The following is a 19150-nucleotide window of genomic DNA, read 5'->3' as shown; positions in this document are numbered from 1 at the left end:
GGGCGTTTTTGTTAGTATGTGTAAATCATGCAAGTTTTGTGTTGGGAATGTTGAAGGAAACAGCGGAAGGATGACTCCCTTTTTTTTTTTAGCTTAAATATATGCATAAGAACATATTTTGAGTTCAACCAATGTTTGAAAGTTGTAGTTGTTGTGAGTGCTTTAATAATGTGGCCAATAATTTTTTTTTTAAACGGTACCCATGGTAAAAAAGGTTTTTTTGAAGGGGGGGGATTTAACATGTTAGAACAGGGGGGGGGGGGGGGGGGGAGGGAGGGGATGGGCAAAATATGTGGGAGAATGTCCCAAAACAAACACATAAACAATACATCTTTCTGGTAGTTTACATTAGTTGTGTGTGTGTGTGTGTGTGTGTGATAAGTGCAACAAAAATGTGTATTGACGAGTACGCTATAATAGTATTTGTAAACGCTGGAGTGATGTGTTTTCCTCTTAAACACAACCATCATGTTCTTATTAACATTCACATTGGTCATGTTCGGTGCTGTTTTTGTGTTTAATGGGTTGAGTTTTCATGTTCTGTGAAGTTTTGTGTTTAAGCTACAACATATTTTCACGAGTGTAGTTTGGATCGTAATTTATCCTTTTGTCTGTCATATTAGCGTTTATGCATCAGGATGCAGTAACGTAGCAGTCCATAAAATGCTGAACTGCGCCCAATCATGTCCGCCGGTCCCGCAGTGGGGCACTGCGGTTATGAAATTAAAGGCCCCTCCTGTTTTTGGAACCGCAGGAGCTTTCTAGTTTGCTGTTAGGTAGATTTTTGGTTCCTCTTTCCTGTCATGCTCTCTTTTTCTTCATGAATTCTTTTCTTTTTTCTGCCTTCTTGCTCATTCACCTGTATTTTTTCCAAAAATCTCTTCTCTTGCCGCTTGTCTCGCGATTCATGTATAGTTTAATCTGTTAGTGTTCTGATGTAAGCCCAGCAGTAGATAGGTTAAGCCTATTTTAACATACTGGAAACTGGTAATCTTCCAGTAGGTATTAATTTAGTTTTACTAAAGCCTGCTGGGACATAAGTAATGGGTTAGTGCATTTGTAAACAGGAATCGCTTGACAAGTGGCCCCCTTCATCCCCCCCTTCCTCGTCCTGATATGGCTCTGCGTAGTCGGCTGGACGTTAAGCAACAAATAAACAAACAAACAAACAAAATGTCCGCCGGCGGCTGTTCTAGTATTTATAATTTAAGTTGAGAGCTTTATGTTTATTGGGGCAAGGTTAAAGTGCTTACAAGTGTTGCAGAAATGACAAGTTTACTAGTTGATACATTTGGCAGTGCATTTTATTTATTTATTTAAAAAAAAAAAAAAATTTTTTTAATCTCTGGCAAATATTTTTGGCTCCTGATCAGGCCTGGGAAGCCCCCCACGGGTTAGGGGCAAGAATTTACCCGATGCTCCCCAGCATGTCGTAAGAGGCGACTAACGGATTTTGTTTCTCCTTTTACCCTTGTTAAGTGTTTCTTGTATAGAATATAGTCAATTTTTGTAAAGATTTTAGTCAAGCAGTATGTAAGAAATGTTAAGTCCTTTGTATTGGAAACTTGCATTCTCCCAGTAAGGTCATATATTGTACTACGTACGTTGCAAGCCCCTGGAGCAAATTTTTGATTAGTGCTTTTGTGAACAAGAAACAATTGACAAGTGGCTCTATCCCATCTTCCCCCTTTCCCCGTCGCGATATAACCTTCGTGGTTGAAAACGACGTTAAACACCAAATAAAGAAAGAAAGAAAGGCCTGGGAATGAGATAAAGTGGTTTGGGAGTACTGACGGGAAAATTTAGCATTTTAAGCATGTTAAAGGGCACACGGAGGCTCTTTTCTCACACAATTACAGAAGGACTTTGTCGTATTTACGATGAAAGATGTATTATTCCCAGGCCTGCTGTTGCTTTTCAGAAAGGGAAGTTGAAGGAATGACGAGCTGGCCAATTCCGAAATATTTAATTCTGTAGAGAGTATTTTTTTTATTTTACATCTACTGCAGTTTAGGCAATTAGTAACGAAGGGAAGTTTTCAGGTAGAACACAAGACAATAATAAATAGAAGTGATATGATACTGATATTTTCATAGATCATGGAACAGATTTTTGGGATCATCCTATGGTGTTAATGGTTTCAAAATCATTTTCCAGGCAATGTTCATTTAGCACAAGCACCCATGTATATGTTACTTGTTTTTTTCTTTTTCTAAAAACAAACTGTAATTTTCTCTATGCATTACTGGACTAGTATTGTGCTCTTCTTTTGTCTTTCTGTTCATCTTGTATCCGTGAAAATTGTGTTGTTGCAGAAATCAGAATGCAAGAAAACCACCTGTGATGCCTCTTATCTCAAGTCTTTTTTGTAGTTTTCTATCTCAGTCTTTGCTTGATACGATTATGAATAATGTTGATTTATTGTGTGCTTTACGTCTGCATTGTAACATTCTTCAGATTTCAAGTGATGCTGATGTGCATGACACTGTATTATTTCAACCACCCCCTTTTTATTTCTTCTTAACTCCCCCAATCCCCTCACCACCACCCCCCCCCCCCCCTGACCTGGTATAGTAGGGTCCACATGCCCCTCCCTCCCGCCCCTCCTACATTCCTACAACCTCAGCTGCTTCAAAATAGGTTAGGCAACTTGTTTCTAGTTCAAAGTGTAGCCTGTTGTTTTGAAAGGTTGTCTTGAAAAATGTTTGACCCGAAGAACTTGGATCAGTACAAAGGAGAAAGACAATACAAAGAAGACTTTTGGACTACTTACACCAGTCTATAATGTAGCGAGACTTTTTGACCGTTGATTTGGTTACTAGCTTACTTTTTCTGCCATCAGAGTACGATTAGGTAGAGGATATATGACAGTGATATCTTAGGGGGCTTTTTGCATAGCCTTTAGGTCCAGTTCAGCTTGGTTAAGAGTATACATCAGTATAGTTTGATTTTTGCATTTTGTGTACTTGTACTTGTGACTATGTAGGCACCTGGACAGTGATGCTTGTCTCTTTGTCTGCATGTTTCCGTCTTGTGAAGCAGCAGAGAATAAATTATTCCTGTGCTATTGAAGACTGTTCTCTGTGTGTTCAGTGTGCGAGTGGTGTACATTTTGTATCTTTGATGGAATGTTCTCTTTTTGAAGCTACTGGAACACGCACACACTCACTTCATTAATCTCACAACCTTGGAGCATGGAGGTAATCTGCTATTTTGCAAAACGTGCAACACACACAACAGTATTCGCTAGTGCTGTGTAGGTCAACATAAGCTATCAAGACATACTGGCATTGCTAAATTCAAGGGACAAAACTCCTGAAAACCCGCTCACCGACAGTAAGTTGACTTTTCAAGAAAGTACTGTTTCCAAGTCCTATATGATCAACATGCTATACTTTTCTGAAGAAACTAGAAGCAAACAAGCCTGTCGATCATTACCAAGTGCTTTACTATTGAAATCTTCTTCCATTTATTTAGGCCATTTTCAGGCCTGGGAATGAGTAAAAGTGGTTTGGGAGTACTGACGGGAAAATGTTGCGTTTTAAGCATTTTTAAGGGCACACAGAGGCTCTTTTCTTACACAATTAGAAAAGGACTTTGTCGTATTTACGACGAAAGGTGTATCATTCCCAGGCCTGCATTTTAAAGAATATTAAAAACAACAACACAGTAAAGAGACATAGTGCTTGCTGCCTCGCGAGCCTGAGAAAAATGTCCCCGTTTTCCTTTGCTGCGAGGCCTGCAAAACCCCTCTGCACAGAGGTGTTCCCAGACACCTTGTACGTATAGTAAACACACATGATTACCAATTGCATGACTGACACTCGTCAACAGAAGAAACCCCACAAAGCATGAAACAAAAAAGTGTTCTTTTATTATTTCAATTTCAGAACATATAGTAAATATCTTTATTTCATGCAGAAACATATTCAAGACTCACGTTTAAAAAATGATTTCTTTATCATTCTTCTTTGTGCACAACTACAAGCATCAATTCAGACGGACGTTTTTGTGCATGTCTTTTTTTCTGTCATGATACCAGAGTAATATGATTCCAATTTACAGGAAGAAGATTAAACCATATTAATAGCAGTGTAAGATACCTTCGCCTTTCTCTCCCCTCTTCACCCCCACCGCTGTTTTCATTTCTTTTAAATCTAACTGTTTTCGCAGACAACAAAATCTGGTATTCAAACTGCACCACTGCCAGCATCATGTTTACTGATAACAGTTCAGAGACATCCTGCTTGCTGCCGCGTGAGCAGAGAAAATTTTTCCCTCTATCTTCACTGCGCTAACTGCAAAATCCCTCACGCGGAGGTGTTTTCAGACAGGCTAGACACAGGTTGTCCCAGAGGTGATGAGGCATCTGACCATAAAAATAGACAAATTGAATCTGTAATCTACATTGATGTTAATTTATAAAACTCTTGCACATCAGCCATATATACAGAACACACTGCAGGTTCATGAAGTCTTTTCTTATTTTTTTAATCTATTTATTTATTTATATGGGAGATTTATATAGCGCTTGACGTTCTCTAAGCGCTTTACATATTAATTTCTGCCGTGCGAGATCAAATTTTTTACACAATAGGCCAGTAAATCTCAAGCCATTTTCATTTTGAATCTGAAAGCAGCTTTTTGTAAATCAGAAATGCATAACTCGTTACTAAAATTATGTTTGTGAAGTCATAGACATATTGTGTTTTAGTTTATGAAGTAATTTACAATTCTACCAAGCTAAAGTCTTGACGATAACTTGTTTAATTTGTTTGTAGCTATTTTCATTTTACCAAAAATTCCTGTCAAAATAGCAAAACGTCCACCGAGGTGAAGGTAAACAAAAACAAATATCTTCATTCATCCCACATGAAAGATTTCTGGCACACACACAAAAATGTCATCAACTCATTATGAGTATATGACTATACATGTACTCTCTTGAACAATCTTGGAAGGAATAAAAATGTTAAGCCAGCACAGCTACACAGAAACCCATTCAAACATGCACCCAAAGTAAGTGACAAAGTCGGCTCGTTCACACACACACACACACACACACAACACACACACACACACACCACACACACACACACCACACACACACACACAACACACACACACACAACACACACACACACACACAATCGGCATTCAATTGCTGCATTTCCTTTCCTAACAGAAAGGTTGAAATCAATAAGACAAAGAAGGAGAAGTCATCCCCAACTGTCCAATACTCATAAGCAATCTTTAACCTTCACCGTGCTTCCTGGGCCGTCCACGAAAGTGTCTGTATGTCAAAAACTATGGGGAGTTTTTGATTGAGACTTAATGTCATCCTCAAACACCATAGAACCGTCCTATTGACACATTTTCAAGGGGGTAACTTTGTAAAAAAACAAATAAACAAGTCGTGTAAGGCGAAATTACTACATTTAGTCAAGCTGTGGAACTCGCAGAATGAAACTGAACGTAGTCCGCCGCTAGTGCAAAAGGCAGTGAAAGTGACGAGCCTGTTTGGCGCGGTAGCGATTGCGCTGTGCTTTACTGTACCTCTCTTCGTTTTAACTTTCTGAGCGTGTTTTTAATCCAAACATATCATATCTATATGTTTTAGGAATCAGGAACCGACAAGGAATAAGATGAAATAGTTTTTAAATCGATTTCGGAAATTTAATTTTGATCATAATTTTTATATTTTTAATTTTCAGAGCTTGTTTTTAATCCAAATATAACATATGTATATGTTTTTGGAATCAGAAAATGACGAAGAATAAGATGAAATTGTTTTTGGATCGTTTAATAAAAAAATAATTTTAATTACAAGTTTCCGATTTTTAATGACCAAACTCACTCATTAGTTTTTAAGCCACCAAGCTGAAATGCAATACCAAACCCCGGCCTTCGTCGAAGATTGCTTTGCCAAAATTTCAATCAATTTAATTGAAAAATGAGGGTGTGACAGTGCCGCCTCAACTTTTACAAAAAGCCGGATATGACGTCATCAAAGATATTTATCGAAAAAATGAAAAAAAAGTCCGGGGATATCATACCCAGGAACTCTCATGTCAAATTTCATAAAGATCGGCCCAGTAGTTTAGTCTGAATCGCTCTACACACACACACAGACACACACACACATACACCACGACCCTCGTCTCGATTCCCCCCTCTATGTTAAAACATTTAGTCAAAACTTGACTAAATGTAAAAATGATGTCATTTGAACTACACAGTCCGGATGTCGTGGACGACCCATATGGAATTAAAATAAAAGAAGGCATTTTATGGTGTTTATCCCTATTCGGATGGCACGGGTCATGTATGACATATACATTTTTCTTTCAATCCTTCTTTAGAAAGGATGGGTTGTACCCGACCCACATCATCCGGACTGTGTAGTCCAAAGCGTGATCAGGTGAATGTTAAAAAATGAATAAGTTAGTTTCATTAACAAAAGAAGTGCGTAGCTGTATCAAATTCCTCTGCACAACAGACGTATACACATTTACTGACCTCATACTTGCATCAGGAAAAAACAAACTTGCAGTTGCATATATCAAAAATGGACGTGTACAGTAAAAAATCTGAGTTTTTTCTTGTTTTCCATACACCAGCTTATCCCATTAATGCAGTGGCGTGCTACAGAGGTGCATAACTTGGAAGAACAAATAAATGTCTTTTTTACTCTTGATCATGAGCCTTTTTTTCTCTTGGTCAGGAGTCGGTTATCTGACATGATATCCTAACACTGACCAATGTCAAAACCAAAATATTTGTCCACCCTGAGGTTCAAAGCATGGTGTTTAGGTTTGATGCCTAATTACCCCCCAAAAAATAAGCTGTAAAATAACTCTAAAATCTGGTCTGCATTTGAGGAATGAAATTAGTCCTTTCAAAATGTCATGGTGTCAAGCACATAATTTAAGACAATGGATGTAGTTCGAAAATAACTTTTTGTGAAAAGTTTTTACGGGTTGTGGAAAAGTTGCTTTCCCTTGTTTTCATAGAAACACTGAGGCAAGCCTACAATGTCGTGTGTACATTGCCTCAGATGTTTTCCAGGAAAGGCAAGGAAAAACAAGAGAAAGTATCTCTTCCACACCCCATACAAACCTGAGAAAAAAAAAAAGAAAAAAAAACTGAGTTATTTGCGGAATTCGTCTATTGTCCAGCACTGGCTCCAGAGTTATTCAAATGGTGTCGCCAGCTATTCAAAGCTATGGATTTGAATAATCCGCACCCGTCATATGAAAAACAAGTTTTAGCAGTTGCACAAGATAGGCCCAGATGTACAGAAATGAATCAAGCCAGCAAAGTAGAATATGTGCAGTGCCAGAAATGAATCAAGCCAGCAAAGTAGAATATGTGCAGTGCCAGAAATGCTGCCCTCTTCACACACAAATCTCTGTGGCCTCAACAACTTACTGAGCACTTCTTCACTGAATTGCCAAAACAAATTCTGCACAAGATAAATCAGACATCTCTAAACATGTGCTTGTCAAGTCATTTGACAATTACAATTTACATGCAGAAACCACTTTCTTTAGTAAAATACTAAAAATCAGTCATAATGCAACACACCTATAATTCATACCATAGCTGCACTCTAACATGATCAGTAAAATTACAAGCACCATTTCTCGCATCGGAAATAACCACCACTGTAAAGTTCATGAGTAAGCTGATACCTCACGGAACATCATGCATGTAAAATGTCAGACACAGATGATAGCGCAAAACAGAAAAGATCAGATCATAGTTCAGTTGAAGTTAAGTGGGACCACTCTTTCTCGAATTAGACATAAAAAACACTGCTGCTAAGTCCATGGCTGACACAGCCAACACATCACCAAAAACTCCTTTTTTTGTTTTTGACCACAGCTGTACACTACCGAGTTCAGTAAAATTGCATCCACCCTTTCTCGAATGAAAAATAAAACCAATGCTGCAAAGTCCACAGACAAAGAGCTTAGCACATCACATGAAGTCATAGCCGCCTATTCTTCTCGCCAGCCAGAGGTCTTTAGGCATGATGGTGACTCTCTTTGCATGGATAGCGCACAGGTTGGCGTCTTCAAACATCCGCACCAAGAATGCCTCTGCTGCCTGAAACATAAGAATGTTACAACAGTACTTATAAACTGGTGGAAAATACATGGAGGTTTACTTATCATTAATGAAAACAAAATCAGACATAATGCTGATCATTGTTACAAACAGCTTCATACCACAAATAAAATGTTTTATTCTGACGTCAATTGGTTGAGACGTGTCACCACCATAAAGTGATTAATCATACCATTCACTCCTTCGCTGGCAGTGTAAAGGCATGTAAAGCTCATATTTTCTCTGTTATAGGAATCTCATTTTTGGCAAGCACCATCTGTACCTCAATTCCAAGCTAAACACCAAATTACAGCTCAATCGACCCTTAAAGGCATATGTATGCGCTCCCGTGTTTACAAAGTGTAGTTTGCCCATAATCGATGTCAAACGCACCATAAGACCATGTAATGACGATATGTCGCCATGCGCGGACCATATACATGCATTACAGCTTGTTTTAGAGTCTCAAAAACTTTGGATGTAAACAAAGACGCGGAGTTATTTCCCTTGCGTCAACGCTACCTCTGTTGGCAAATCTATAAATAGGACGATCCAGATCAAAATGAAAATTAACATATCTCAACATTGAAGGGGTCCTAGACCACAATATTTTGCAGGGAACTTAATTTAGCATGTCTCCAGCTGTTGGTAAAGCAATTAGCGTGTATAGTCATCGAGTACATATGGCTTTAAGTACCAGCTGGAGATCTATTCTAAGTTTAGTCTGGCTGGGCAAACAGACGGAGTGAAACCTATACTCAAGACTCAAGACTCAAAGATTTTAATGTCCTTATACAAATAAGGAAAATTGCCTCGCAGTGTCAGGCGGTTTAAAACATAAATAACATCTCAATCACTAACAGTTTAAAATTCCACTAAAAAGATCCATAACATTCTTTGCAATCACTCATGGATACAGACACCCACATTTACACACGCACAAGCACGCAGGCTCGTCCGCACACACACACACACACACACACACACACTAACTAACTAACTATCTTCCTTGTATACTCTCTCTCGTCTCCCCTTTCCGTTATTAAACTTACAATGAATTAAAAATGCTCAGCGTAGACTGTGTTGTACACCTAAAATTAGAATATCTTAACCTTTGCCGTGCTTCCTGGGTTCACCTGTACCCAGAGACACACTAAAATCATTGTAACTCTGGAACCATTAAAGGTATCGTTTTGAAATTTTAAGTATCTCTCACACACCTAATTTGCTCTCTGTCTGCAAATTTTTAGTGTGTACATGACAAAACATCAGAATTAATTGATTATGATAATTTACATAAACACTACCGATGGCGCGGGTTCACACATACCCATACTTTTAAAGAGTAGTAGTGATTGTAACTATCCCTCTGCCGACGGCGCGGGTTCTGCTACACCCATAATTACCAAAGCGGCGGAACAGTGTCTGTCTGCCTGTTTGTCTCCAAGAGACTGTCTGTCTCTCTGTTTGTCTGTCCGTATCTCTCTGTCTGTATGTCTGTTGTCAGTTGCTCTGTCTGTCTGTCTGTCTATCCGTCTATCCGTCTATCCGTCTATCTGTCTATCTGACTGTCTGTCTATCTGACTGTCTGTCTCTGTCTCTCTCTCTCTCTGTCTCTCTCTGTCTGTCTGTCTCTCTCTCTGTCTCTCTCTCTGTCTCTCTCTGTCTGTCTCTCTCTCTGTCTCTCTCTCTTAGTCTCTCTCTCTGTCTCTCTCTCTTAGTCTCTCTCTCTGTCTCTCTTTCTTAGTCTCTCTCTCTCTCTCTTTCTTAGTCTCTCTCTCTTTCTTAGTCTCTCTCTCTCTTAGTCTCTCTCTCTCTCTTTCTTAGTCTCTCGCTCTCTCTCTTTCTTAGTCTCTCTCTCTCTTTCTTAGTCTCTCTCTCTCTCTTTTTTAGTCTCTCTCTCTCTTTCTTAGTCTCTCTCTCTCTCTCTTAGTCTCTCTCTCTTTCTTAGTCTCTCTCTCTTAGTCTCTCTCTCTTTCTTAGTCTCTCTTTCTCTCTCTCTTTCTTAGTCTCTCTCTCTCTCTCTTTCTTAGTCTCTCTCTCTCTTTTTTAGTCTCTCTCTCTCTTTCTTAGTCTCTCTCTCTCTTTCTTAGTCTCTCTCTCTCTTTCTTAGTCTCTCTCTCTCTCTCTAGCTCTTTCTTAGTCTCTCTCTCTCTCTTTCTTAGTCTCTCTCTCTCTCTTTCTTAGTCTCTCTCTCTCTCTCTTTCTTAGTCTCTCTCTCTCTCTGTCTTAGTCTCTCTCTCTCTTTCTTAGTCTCTCTCTCTTTCTTAGTCTCTCTCTCTCTCTTTCTTAGTCTCTCTCTCTCTTTCATAGTCTCTCTCTCTCTCTCTCTTTCTTAGTCTCTCTCTCTCTTTCTTAGTCTCTCTCTCTCTCTCTCTCTCTCTCTCTCTCTCTCTCTTAGTCTCTCTCTCTCTTTCTTAGTCTCTCTCTCTCTCTCTTTCTCTCTTAGTCTCTCTCTCTTTCTTAGTCTCTCTTTCTCTCTCTTAGTCTCTCTCTCTCTTTCTTAGTCTCTGTCTCTCTTTTTTAGTCTCTCTGTCTCTCTTTCTTAGTCTCTCTCTCTCTCTCTTTCTTAGTCTCTCTCTCTCTCTCTCTCTCTCTCTTTCTTAGTCTCTCTCTCTCTCTCTCTCTTAGTCTCTCTCTCTTTCTTAGTCTCTCTTTCTCTCTTAGTCTCTCTCTCTCTCTCTTTCTTAGTCTCTCTCTCTTTTTTAGTCTCTCTCTCTCTTTCTTAGTTTCTCTCTCTCTCTCTCTTTCTTAGTCTCTCTCTCTCTCTTTCTTAGTCTCTCTCTCTCTTTCTTTCTTAGTCTCTCTCTCTCTTTCTTAGTCTCTCTCTCTCTCTCTCTCTTAGTCTCTCTCTCTCTTTCTTAGTCTCTCTCTCTCTCTCTTTCTCTCTTAGTCTCTCTCTCTTTCTTAGTCTCTCTTTCTCTCTCTTAGTCTCTCTCTCTCTTTCTTAGTCTCTCTCTCTCTTTTTTAGTCTCTCTGTCTCTCTTTCTTAGTCTCTCTCTCTCTCTCTTTCTTAGTCTCTCTCTCTCTCTCTTAGTCTCTCTCTCTCTTTCTTAGTCTCTCTCTCTCTCTCTCTCTCTTAGTGTCTCTCTCTTTCTTAGTCTCTCTTTCTCTCTCTTAGTCTCTCTCTCTCTCTCTTTCTTAGTCTCTCTCTCTTTTTTAGTCTCTCTCTCTCTTTCTTAGTTTCTCTCTTTCTCTCTCTTTCTTAGTCTCTCTCTCTCTCTTTCTTAGTCCCTCTCTCTCTTTCTTTCTTAGTCTCTCTCTCTCTTTCTTAGTCTCTCTCTCTCTCTTTCTTTGTCTCTCTCTCTCTCTTTCTTAGTCTCTCTCTCTTTCTTAGTCTCCCTCTCTCTCTTTCTTAGTCTCTTTCTCTCTCTTTCTTAGTCTCTCTCTCTCTCTCTTAGTCTCTCTCTCTCTTTCTTTCTTAGTCTCTCTCTCTCTTTCTTAGTCTCTCTCTCTCTCTTTCTTTGTCTCTCTCTCTCTCTTTCTTAGTCTCTCTCTCTTTCTTAGTCTCCCTCTCTCTCTTTCTTAGTCTCTTTCTCTCTCTTTCTTAGTCTCTCTCTCTCTCTTTCTTAGTCCCTCTCTCTCTTTCTTAGTCTCTCTCTCTCTTTATTAGTCTCTCTCTCTCTCTCTCTTTCTTAGTCTCTCTCTCTTTCTTTGTCTCTCTCTCTTTATGTGTCTCTCTCTCTCTCTCTTTCTTAGTCTCTCTCTCTCTCTTTCTTAGTATCTCTCTCTCTCTTTCTTAGTCTCTCTCTCTCTCTCTCTTTCTTAGTCTCTCTCTCTTTCTTAGTCTCCCTCTCTCTTTCTTAGTCTCTCTCTCTTTCTTAGTCTATCTCTCTCTCTCTTTCTTAGTCTCTCTCTCTTTCTTAGTCTCTCTCTCTCTCTCTTTCTTAGTCTCCCTCTCTCTCTTTCTTAGTCTCTCTCTCTTTTTTAATCTCTCACTCTCTTTCTTAGACTCTCTCTCTCTCTTTCTCTTTCTTAGTCTCTCTCTCTCTTTCTTAGTCTCTCTCTCTCTCTCTCTTTCTTAGTCTCTCTCTCTTTCTTAGTCTCTCTCTCTCTCTCTTTCTTAGTCTCCCTCTCTCTCTTTCTTAGTCTCTCTCTCTCTCTTTCTTAGTCTCTCACTCTCTTTCTTAGACTCTCTCTCTCTCTCTTTCTTAGTCTCGCTCTCTCTCTTTCTTAGTCTCTCTCTCTCTTTGTTAGTCTCTCTCTCTCTTTCTTAGTCTCTCTCTCTCTCTTTGTTAGTCTCTCTCTCTCTCTCTCTCTCTCTTTCTTAGTCTCTCAGTCTCTCCCTCCCCCTCTCCCTCCCCTGCAAGAGCTCGGTGAAGGGAGAAACTCGATGCAACCACTGAAGTAGCGCTGTGGGTTTCCCTGAACCCACCCCGTCGTTAGAGAAATAAACGGTAAAAACCCTCTTTCAAATGAATGGGTTCAGACAAACCCGCATCGTCGTTAGAGGAATAAACGGTAAAAACCCTCTTTCAAATGTATGGGTTCAGACAAACCCGCATCGTCGGGAGTGTGTAGTCAAAAGCGGCATCCGGCAAAGGTTAATAAGAGACATGATTGCACTTATCAAAAGTTACTAAAGGACTATCAACACTTTCAATCCATCGGACGAATAGCCGAGTGTCCGATCAAGTAACACACGTGCACAAATAAATACACATTCTTATTATTGGGCCTGGGCACACACACAAGCGTGTGTAAAGATGAATAGTTTCTCTTTAACCTGTGGGCAGGACATGACTGATCCTAATTTAGGCTTCTTATTAATGATTTAGTTTTAAAACTTTTACTCATACTTTTAGTTGAACTCCTGTTATCATATTCATAAATATGAATTTTAAATGCGATATGCAGATGTGATCTGTGAAAGAGCTATAAAGTGTGTGTGTGTGGGTTTTTTTTCATAGAAGGAATCATGTGCAGAGAGTGGCTGATGGTTGTCGGCATATCAAACATTTTTGTGTGCTTTGCTTGCTTGTTTATCTGCACACATCTGTTTCAAGAGCAGCCGAAGAATACTTTTCTATGCATTTGTATTGTAATTGCATAGACAATGAAAAATGTTCTGTTTCCTGTCACATCTCTTTCAATCAATCAATCAATATGAGGCTTATATCGCAGGTATTCCGTGGGTACAGTTCTAAGCGCAGGGATTCATTTTTATTTTTTTTATTTTTTTATTTTATGCAATTTATATTGCGCACATACTCAAGGCGCAGAGATTTATTTATGCCGTGTGAGATGGAATGTTTTTTACACAATACATCACGCATTCACATCGGCCAGCAGATCGCAGCCATTTCGGCGCATATCCTACTTTTCACGGCCTATTATTCTAAGTCACACGGGTATTTTGATGGACATTTTTATCTATGCCTATACAATTTTGCCAGGAAAGACCCTTTTGTCAATCGTGGGATCTTTAACGTGCACACCCCAATGTAGTGTACACGAAGGGACCTCGGTTTTTCGTCTCATCCGAAAGACTAGCACTTGAACCCACCACCTAGGTTAGGAAAGGGGGAAGAAAATTGCTAACGCCCTGACCCAGGGTCGAACTTGCAACCTCTCGCTTCCGAGCGCAAGTGCGTTACCACTCGGCCACCCGATCTCTTTGCTGCACATCAAGTATCACAGTGTGTAAAACTTCTTCACATGCTAAACGGACACCAAGTTTACCTCTTGCAATGCCATTATTGCTGTTGCATTCCACCTCATGTCTCCCATTGCTGGAAACAAGCTAGTTGCCACCTCACGGACCTGTAAAAGAAGTCAAAAAAGCTGATCATCAATACAAAGTTAGTTGCAATTCTCATGCAGTTTCAGGCATACATGTATCATGAAATTGGAGAAAAGCACCAGGACATTTTTTTTGATTTTGAAAAAAACAACAATGATGCAATCTGGGGATATTGAGAATTATCTCTGGAGCTTTGACATCTCATAGACACACTTAAATGAGATTTGTCCAATCTCCCAGGTCAATTTATATGCAGACATACAAGTGCCTTATCCCACTTCGTGTGTACACCCAAGCACAAGCCCAAGTGCGCTCAGAAAAGATCCTGTAATCCAAGTTTGAGTTTTGTGGGTTATTATACGTTATTTGCGTTTTTGACCAAAATATGACATTTTACACAGATCTCGACAGTCATTGTTCACCTCGACCGCGCTATGTCATATTTTGGTCAAAAACGCAAATAACATTTATGTATCGATCGAATTCCTTTCAGGTACTATGACTTTGTTGTTGTTTTGACGATTGAACGAACACACACACACATGCAATCAAACACATAAGCTTCATATTTGGGCGTTTCAGGTTGACCGAAACTTCAAAGGAACTACAAAACACACGTCATGTACTGACTTTGTTGTTGTTTTGACATTGAACAGCACACACACATGCAATCAAACACATGACGTGTGTTTTGTAGTTCCTTTAAAGTTTCGGTCAACCTGAAACGCCCAAATGTGAAGTTTTGTAGGCCTCTGATGTCACATGGCTCAAAGAAGGGAAATCCAATGTCCAATCGATACGTAGAAACATGAAAATACCCTGCACGATTCCCCTGAAAGTGATGTTTGGCTGCCAAAATGGGGGGTAAAAACGGTCATACACGAGGAAAAAAAACCCAGGGGAGTTTCACTGCTTTCAGCTCATGAACGAAGAAGGAGAATGTCCGAATCAAAGAGTTGGATGAGGGGAGCTGGCAATACATGTACATTCGATTTCTACATGTATGCTAAAGGCAAAGACAGTTAGTTGACTTACCACTCTGGAGAAAGGCAGTTTTCTCAGCAGAAGGTTGCTGCTTGCCTGGTACTTTCGGATCTCCATCAGAGCTTTGGTGCCGGGTCTGAAGCGCTGCTTTTTGCGCGTGCTTGTGCTGGGCCCCGATCGTCCTCTGTGTGCCCCGGAGCGACCTGACCCCCTGGGGCCTGATGACGGAGGAGTTTGTGGAGACCTTCGTGCTGAGTTCACAAACACAAGTAATAATAATATTCTAATAATGCTGTTAATGGCAAACACAAACGACATTTGTAACTTAGAAATGATCATTTTGATTTCTCAACATCAATCAGTGGGTACCTGTGATGGCCTTCTGAAATCGTGTCTGATGAGACACCATGTACCGCCCAATTAAACTTCAATCAAAGGCACCTTCTGTTGTCTTTCAGTTCTACAGTATGTTGAACTTTTGTGTTGTAAAACTATAAGCTTCTGAATTTGCATGACTTGCTCATGTAGTTGTACTTGTTACATAAAAATTAAAAGCGAATTATTTTGAACTTTAGCGTTGTTAATTCAGCTCAGGGACGTTTTTCTAGTGAAATTTTAGCCTCTGATTTTGAAGATCTTGCTCTTGTAAACATAAAGAGTCATTTTAGTTGCCATTTAAGGTACGGAATGGACTGTATGGAAACGTTTCATTTGCAAATTGCATGGGGTTTAGAAGGAAACCCTTGGCACATCAGAAAAGAGAGTCAAATATGTCGATTTTATGTATGCAATTTCTGCTAAGGGAGACAACCATGGCGATCAAATTATGATTATGCTGAATTTTGAGGCTTAATCCGTCAATTATTTTCACAAGAATTATTCTTTGCTTTGATAATGATATATCTAACTTTTAGTGTCAAAAATAAGCAAACAATTGCCACTGGATTGTGAGCTATGAACTTACAACGCTTTAGTTTTAAAGGCACACTCTGAGCTTCATGTAAACCATCAGTTTCTGGTCACAGACACTGTCAGGCTTTTACACATAGTACAAACACCCTTTCCTCTAAACACTCACCGCTTGAGAACATCCTATAGGTGCCCTCCGTAAAGAGCGAGCATTTATCAAAGAATTTATTTTTGAGTGGCCAGCCGGATTGTCTAGTACCACAATCAGACGCCTCGTTTTGGCGCTGGAACTAACTTTTAAAATCTAAATAATAAATTGACAGCTTGTAACACAAACATTCTTAAATCATAAATGATTTATTTTTTCATCAAGACAAGATCAGTACAACTCAAAGTTTTGAAAGTTTGAAAAAAGGGAGCCCGGAAGCAAGCCACGCAAGGTCGTGTTTCCCCTAAGCAGACGAATTTTCTGCATGGCTTTCTTCTTTGAAGCCCACCACCGCCGATAAGTTCGTGTGACTCGCAGTCGTTTGTTGCATTTTAGATTCAGAGGTACACAATGACGTGCTAATGCAGATACAGCGAGTCGCACTGAAATCACAAACTGACGACAAAATTGTGAAAAAAAGGAAAGTGTGTGTGACACAGGTCCACGATAGCTCAGGAGTAAAATAAACCCCGAAATTTGGTGTGTGGTTTAACACTTTCGCGACGGGACACTGATAAATCAGTGACAGCGCTGACACGCCCATGGACGGGACGCGCATTTTTCAGTAAGAGCCATACAGGGTACACGACTCGTGATTGCTTCCCGGTTTTTGAAGCTTGCAGTAAATTGAGTTGTTTCCCTTGACACACTTTGCGTGCCCTTCCGCCATATGCAAAATTAGCCTGATTTGTGTGGTTTTTTCGAGAAAAAAAATGAATCGAAGGCGAGCCTTGTCACGGGAGGAGATTCTCCGGATGTTGGATCTTGAGGACCCTGTAAATCATGATTCCGACGTGTTGTTTTCGCCTCAAGAAAGCGATAATAGCAGTGATATTGAGGAAGAAACAGTCCTGTTGTTGCTAGTATGAGTCGGCAAACTACACGTGTTAGGGTGGTACTGCATGAATCTTCGAATGTGTAGTTGCAAGGGGGGCGTGGCAGCACTGATAACAATGGATGGCTGGAGCCTCATAATCCTTTTGGAAATGTTCATAGGTGTACAGTTGGGACTTTGTTGTGAAAATGTGACTTAGGCCTAAAAAAAAAATAGGTGTGGTTACGGTAACCCGACCTACCCTATTTTTAGGGGCCGATCCAATAACTTTTTATTACATTAATCCAAAAAAATAAAATAAAATAAAAATAAAAACGAGTGCAAAAAACGCAATGACCGTGTTGCACACTTATTTCCCTGTCAAGTAGGTTTAATTTGTACACATTAGAAAAAAAAGTTAAAAAAAAAAGTGATTGCCTACCTACCTACCCTATTTTTTTTGGCTATGTTACCGTAACCACACCTATTTTTTTTTTGGCCTTATATTCAATATGGATTACCTAGACATCATTTGGTGAGTGTCACAGTTTTGTTTCATTTGAGTCAGGATGCTGTGAGTGAATGCGGGATTTGCTTGTTTTTTTCTTTGTACTGTCTCCTTATTTCTGTGTAGAATTTTAACAATATTTCAGCTAATTCATAGGTTTTACACCTTGTTTGGTTATAAAATTATTTATAATACTTTCTGTTAAAAAATAACTTTTAAAAAAGCAGTGGAAAAGAAAACACACACAAAAAAACGTTAAAAAACACATATTATCCCCCTTTCACCCCCCCTTTGCTAAAACAAATCGCGTGACAAACTTATAAATAGCACGACTGAACTGGGCATCCATTTTTTAATTAGTACACAAAATTTGGTGGTGATTGGACTTAATTCAAGCTTGCTAGACAGATTTCTTTACAGTTACTGTTTTTTTGGAAGTTTCTTGGTGGCAAGCTTGGGCAGGCAGGACGTTAACGCCGTGGCAATGCTAGTCACAATAGTGTTAAGCAAGCTAAATAGCCATTAAAACGAACTGTGTCATTTAATGCTGTTAAATGCTATTGCAAGTGTGTTCCATCAGGTTAGACCACAGGCGGAAGGTATCGTTCACTGGACCACTACTTACATAGAACGACTACTCTTTCTATGTAAGTAGTGGTCCAGTGAACGATACCTTCCGCCTGTGGTTAGACTTAGAACTGCTTTTTTCCTGAGAAGATTTAAATCGTTCTGTGAACCATTTGAGACAGACTGGGGCTTTAAACATTACCATAAAAAGTCATTTTAATACCATTCAGCTCAAACTACGGAATGAACCATACAGAAGTTCAGGTACGTCTAAATCAGACACCATCGCACAGTTTACACAACAATCACTGTGCAACTCGACTGAAATGTGGAGGCAACACAGGTTTTCCTTGACAGATCGTACAATGCAAACATACCTTGTGTGGGGGATTTTGCCGTCGTCTGCTTTCGCCCAGTGCCTGACGGTCGCACCATGTTGAATGTAAATTTACTTTGTAATCATTTGCTACTCTTTCGAAAAATTCAAATTCCCACTCGCGTCGCCATCTTTAGGAAGTGAAGGCAGAGTTACTGCCCTTGGTCCAAGCATCACTCGTTAGTTTAGTGTTATTTCGTACTCCGACAGCAGCGTTCATAGACAAGTATGCGGAGTGTGTTGGGGAAGAAAAAAAAACCCATTATCAGCAACAAAACAAACCCAAAACAAAACATGTTCGCTTTTGTTCTTATAACTTTAGACATAGATATTCAGTAGTCTTTCTCTGTCTGTCTTGAGGGGAAACAAATCTGCAAGCTAGTAGATCCTAGTAGGCCGCTGAAGCGTTTCAGTCCTCTCTCAGAGACATAGAGTAGGCTATGTTTAGAGCTGATCTCTTTACAACGCGAGTGACAAAATGACGAGCTGACCTGAACTCTGAAGGCAGGGAAATTTAGTCGCAAATTCATAAGTGAATTCATCACAGATATACATATTCGAAATAAAATAAAACTGACAGAACCTACTCAGGCTGCTGGAGTTAGCATATAACTTTTTTGTTTACTCAGTCTAGCCGCATTTCTGTCTATATTTCTTTGCGTTTTCTGTCCTGTCAGATTTTTCCACTGTACATGTACAGGTGAACGTCCCAGACGGTTCAGTCGATGTACGTATAGGTTTCACTATTTTCTAAATTCTTCTCGTTCGTCTTCTTCCCAGTTTCTAAAGCATAGGCCTGCTATACACGTTGAAGTCATTATAATAGTACTACATTTATTACTGAGTAGTAGTAGTAGTACATGTAGTAATAGAAGTAGTTGTAGTGGTACTTTAAAGCCGGTGTGTGCGTGCGTGTGTGTGCGCGCGCG

The 19150-nt window shown here is 39.6% G+C and overlaps 1 protein-coding gene across 1 annotated transcript; it reads right to left on the bottom strand.

Annotated features, from left to right (window-relative positions):
* Window positions 1-7574: 7574 nt before the first annotated feature.
* On the bottom strand, window positions 7575-18359 carry LOC138949022 (histone H3-like centromeric protein A). The gene is made up of 4 exons (XM_070320718.1): window positions 18223-18359; window positions 14891-15090; window positions 13795-13875; window positions 7575-8112 (listed from the first exon to the last, which is right to left on the bottom strand). The coding sequence occupies exons 1-4, from the start codon at window positions 18278-18280 to the stop codon at window positions 7984-7986; spliced, it is 468 nt and encodes a 155-aa protein (XP_070176819.1). The 5' UTR covers window positions 18281-18359; the 3' UTR covers window positions 7575-7983.
* Window positions 18360-19150: the final 791 nt, after the last annotated feature.

Source organism: Littorina saxatilis, linkage group LG15 (genome assembly GCF_037325665.1).
Source record: "Littorina saxatilis isolate snail1 linkage group LG15, US_GU_Lsax_2.0, whole genome shotgun sequence".
NCBI classification, from domain to species: Eukaryota; Metazoa; Mollusca; class Gastropoda; order Littorinimorpha; family Littorinidae; genus Littorina; species Littorina saxatilis.
This window is presented reverse-complemented; position numbering and strand designations above follow the sequence as displayed.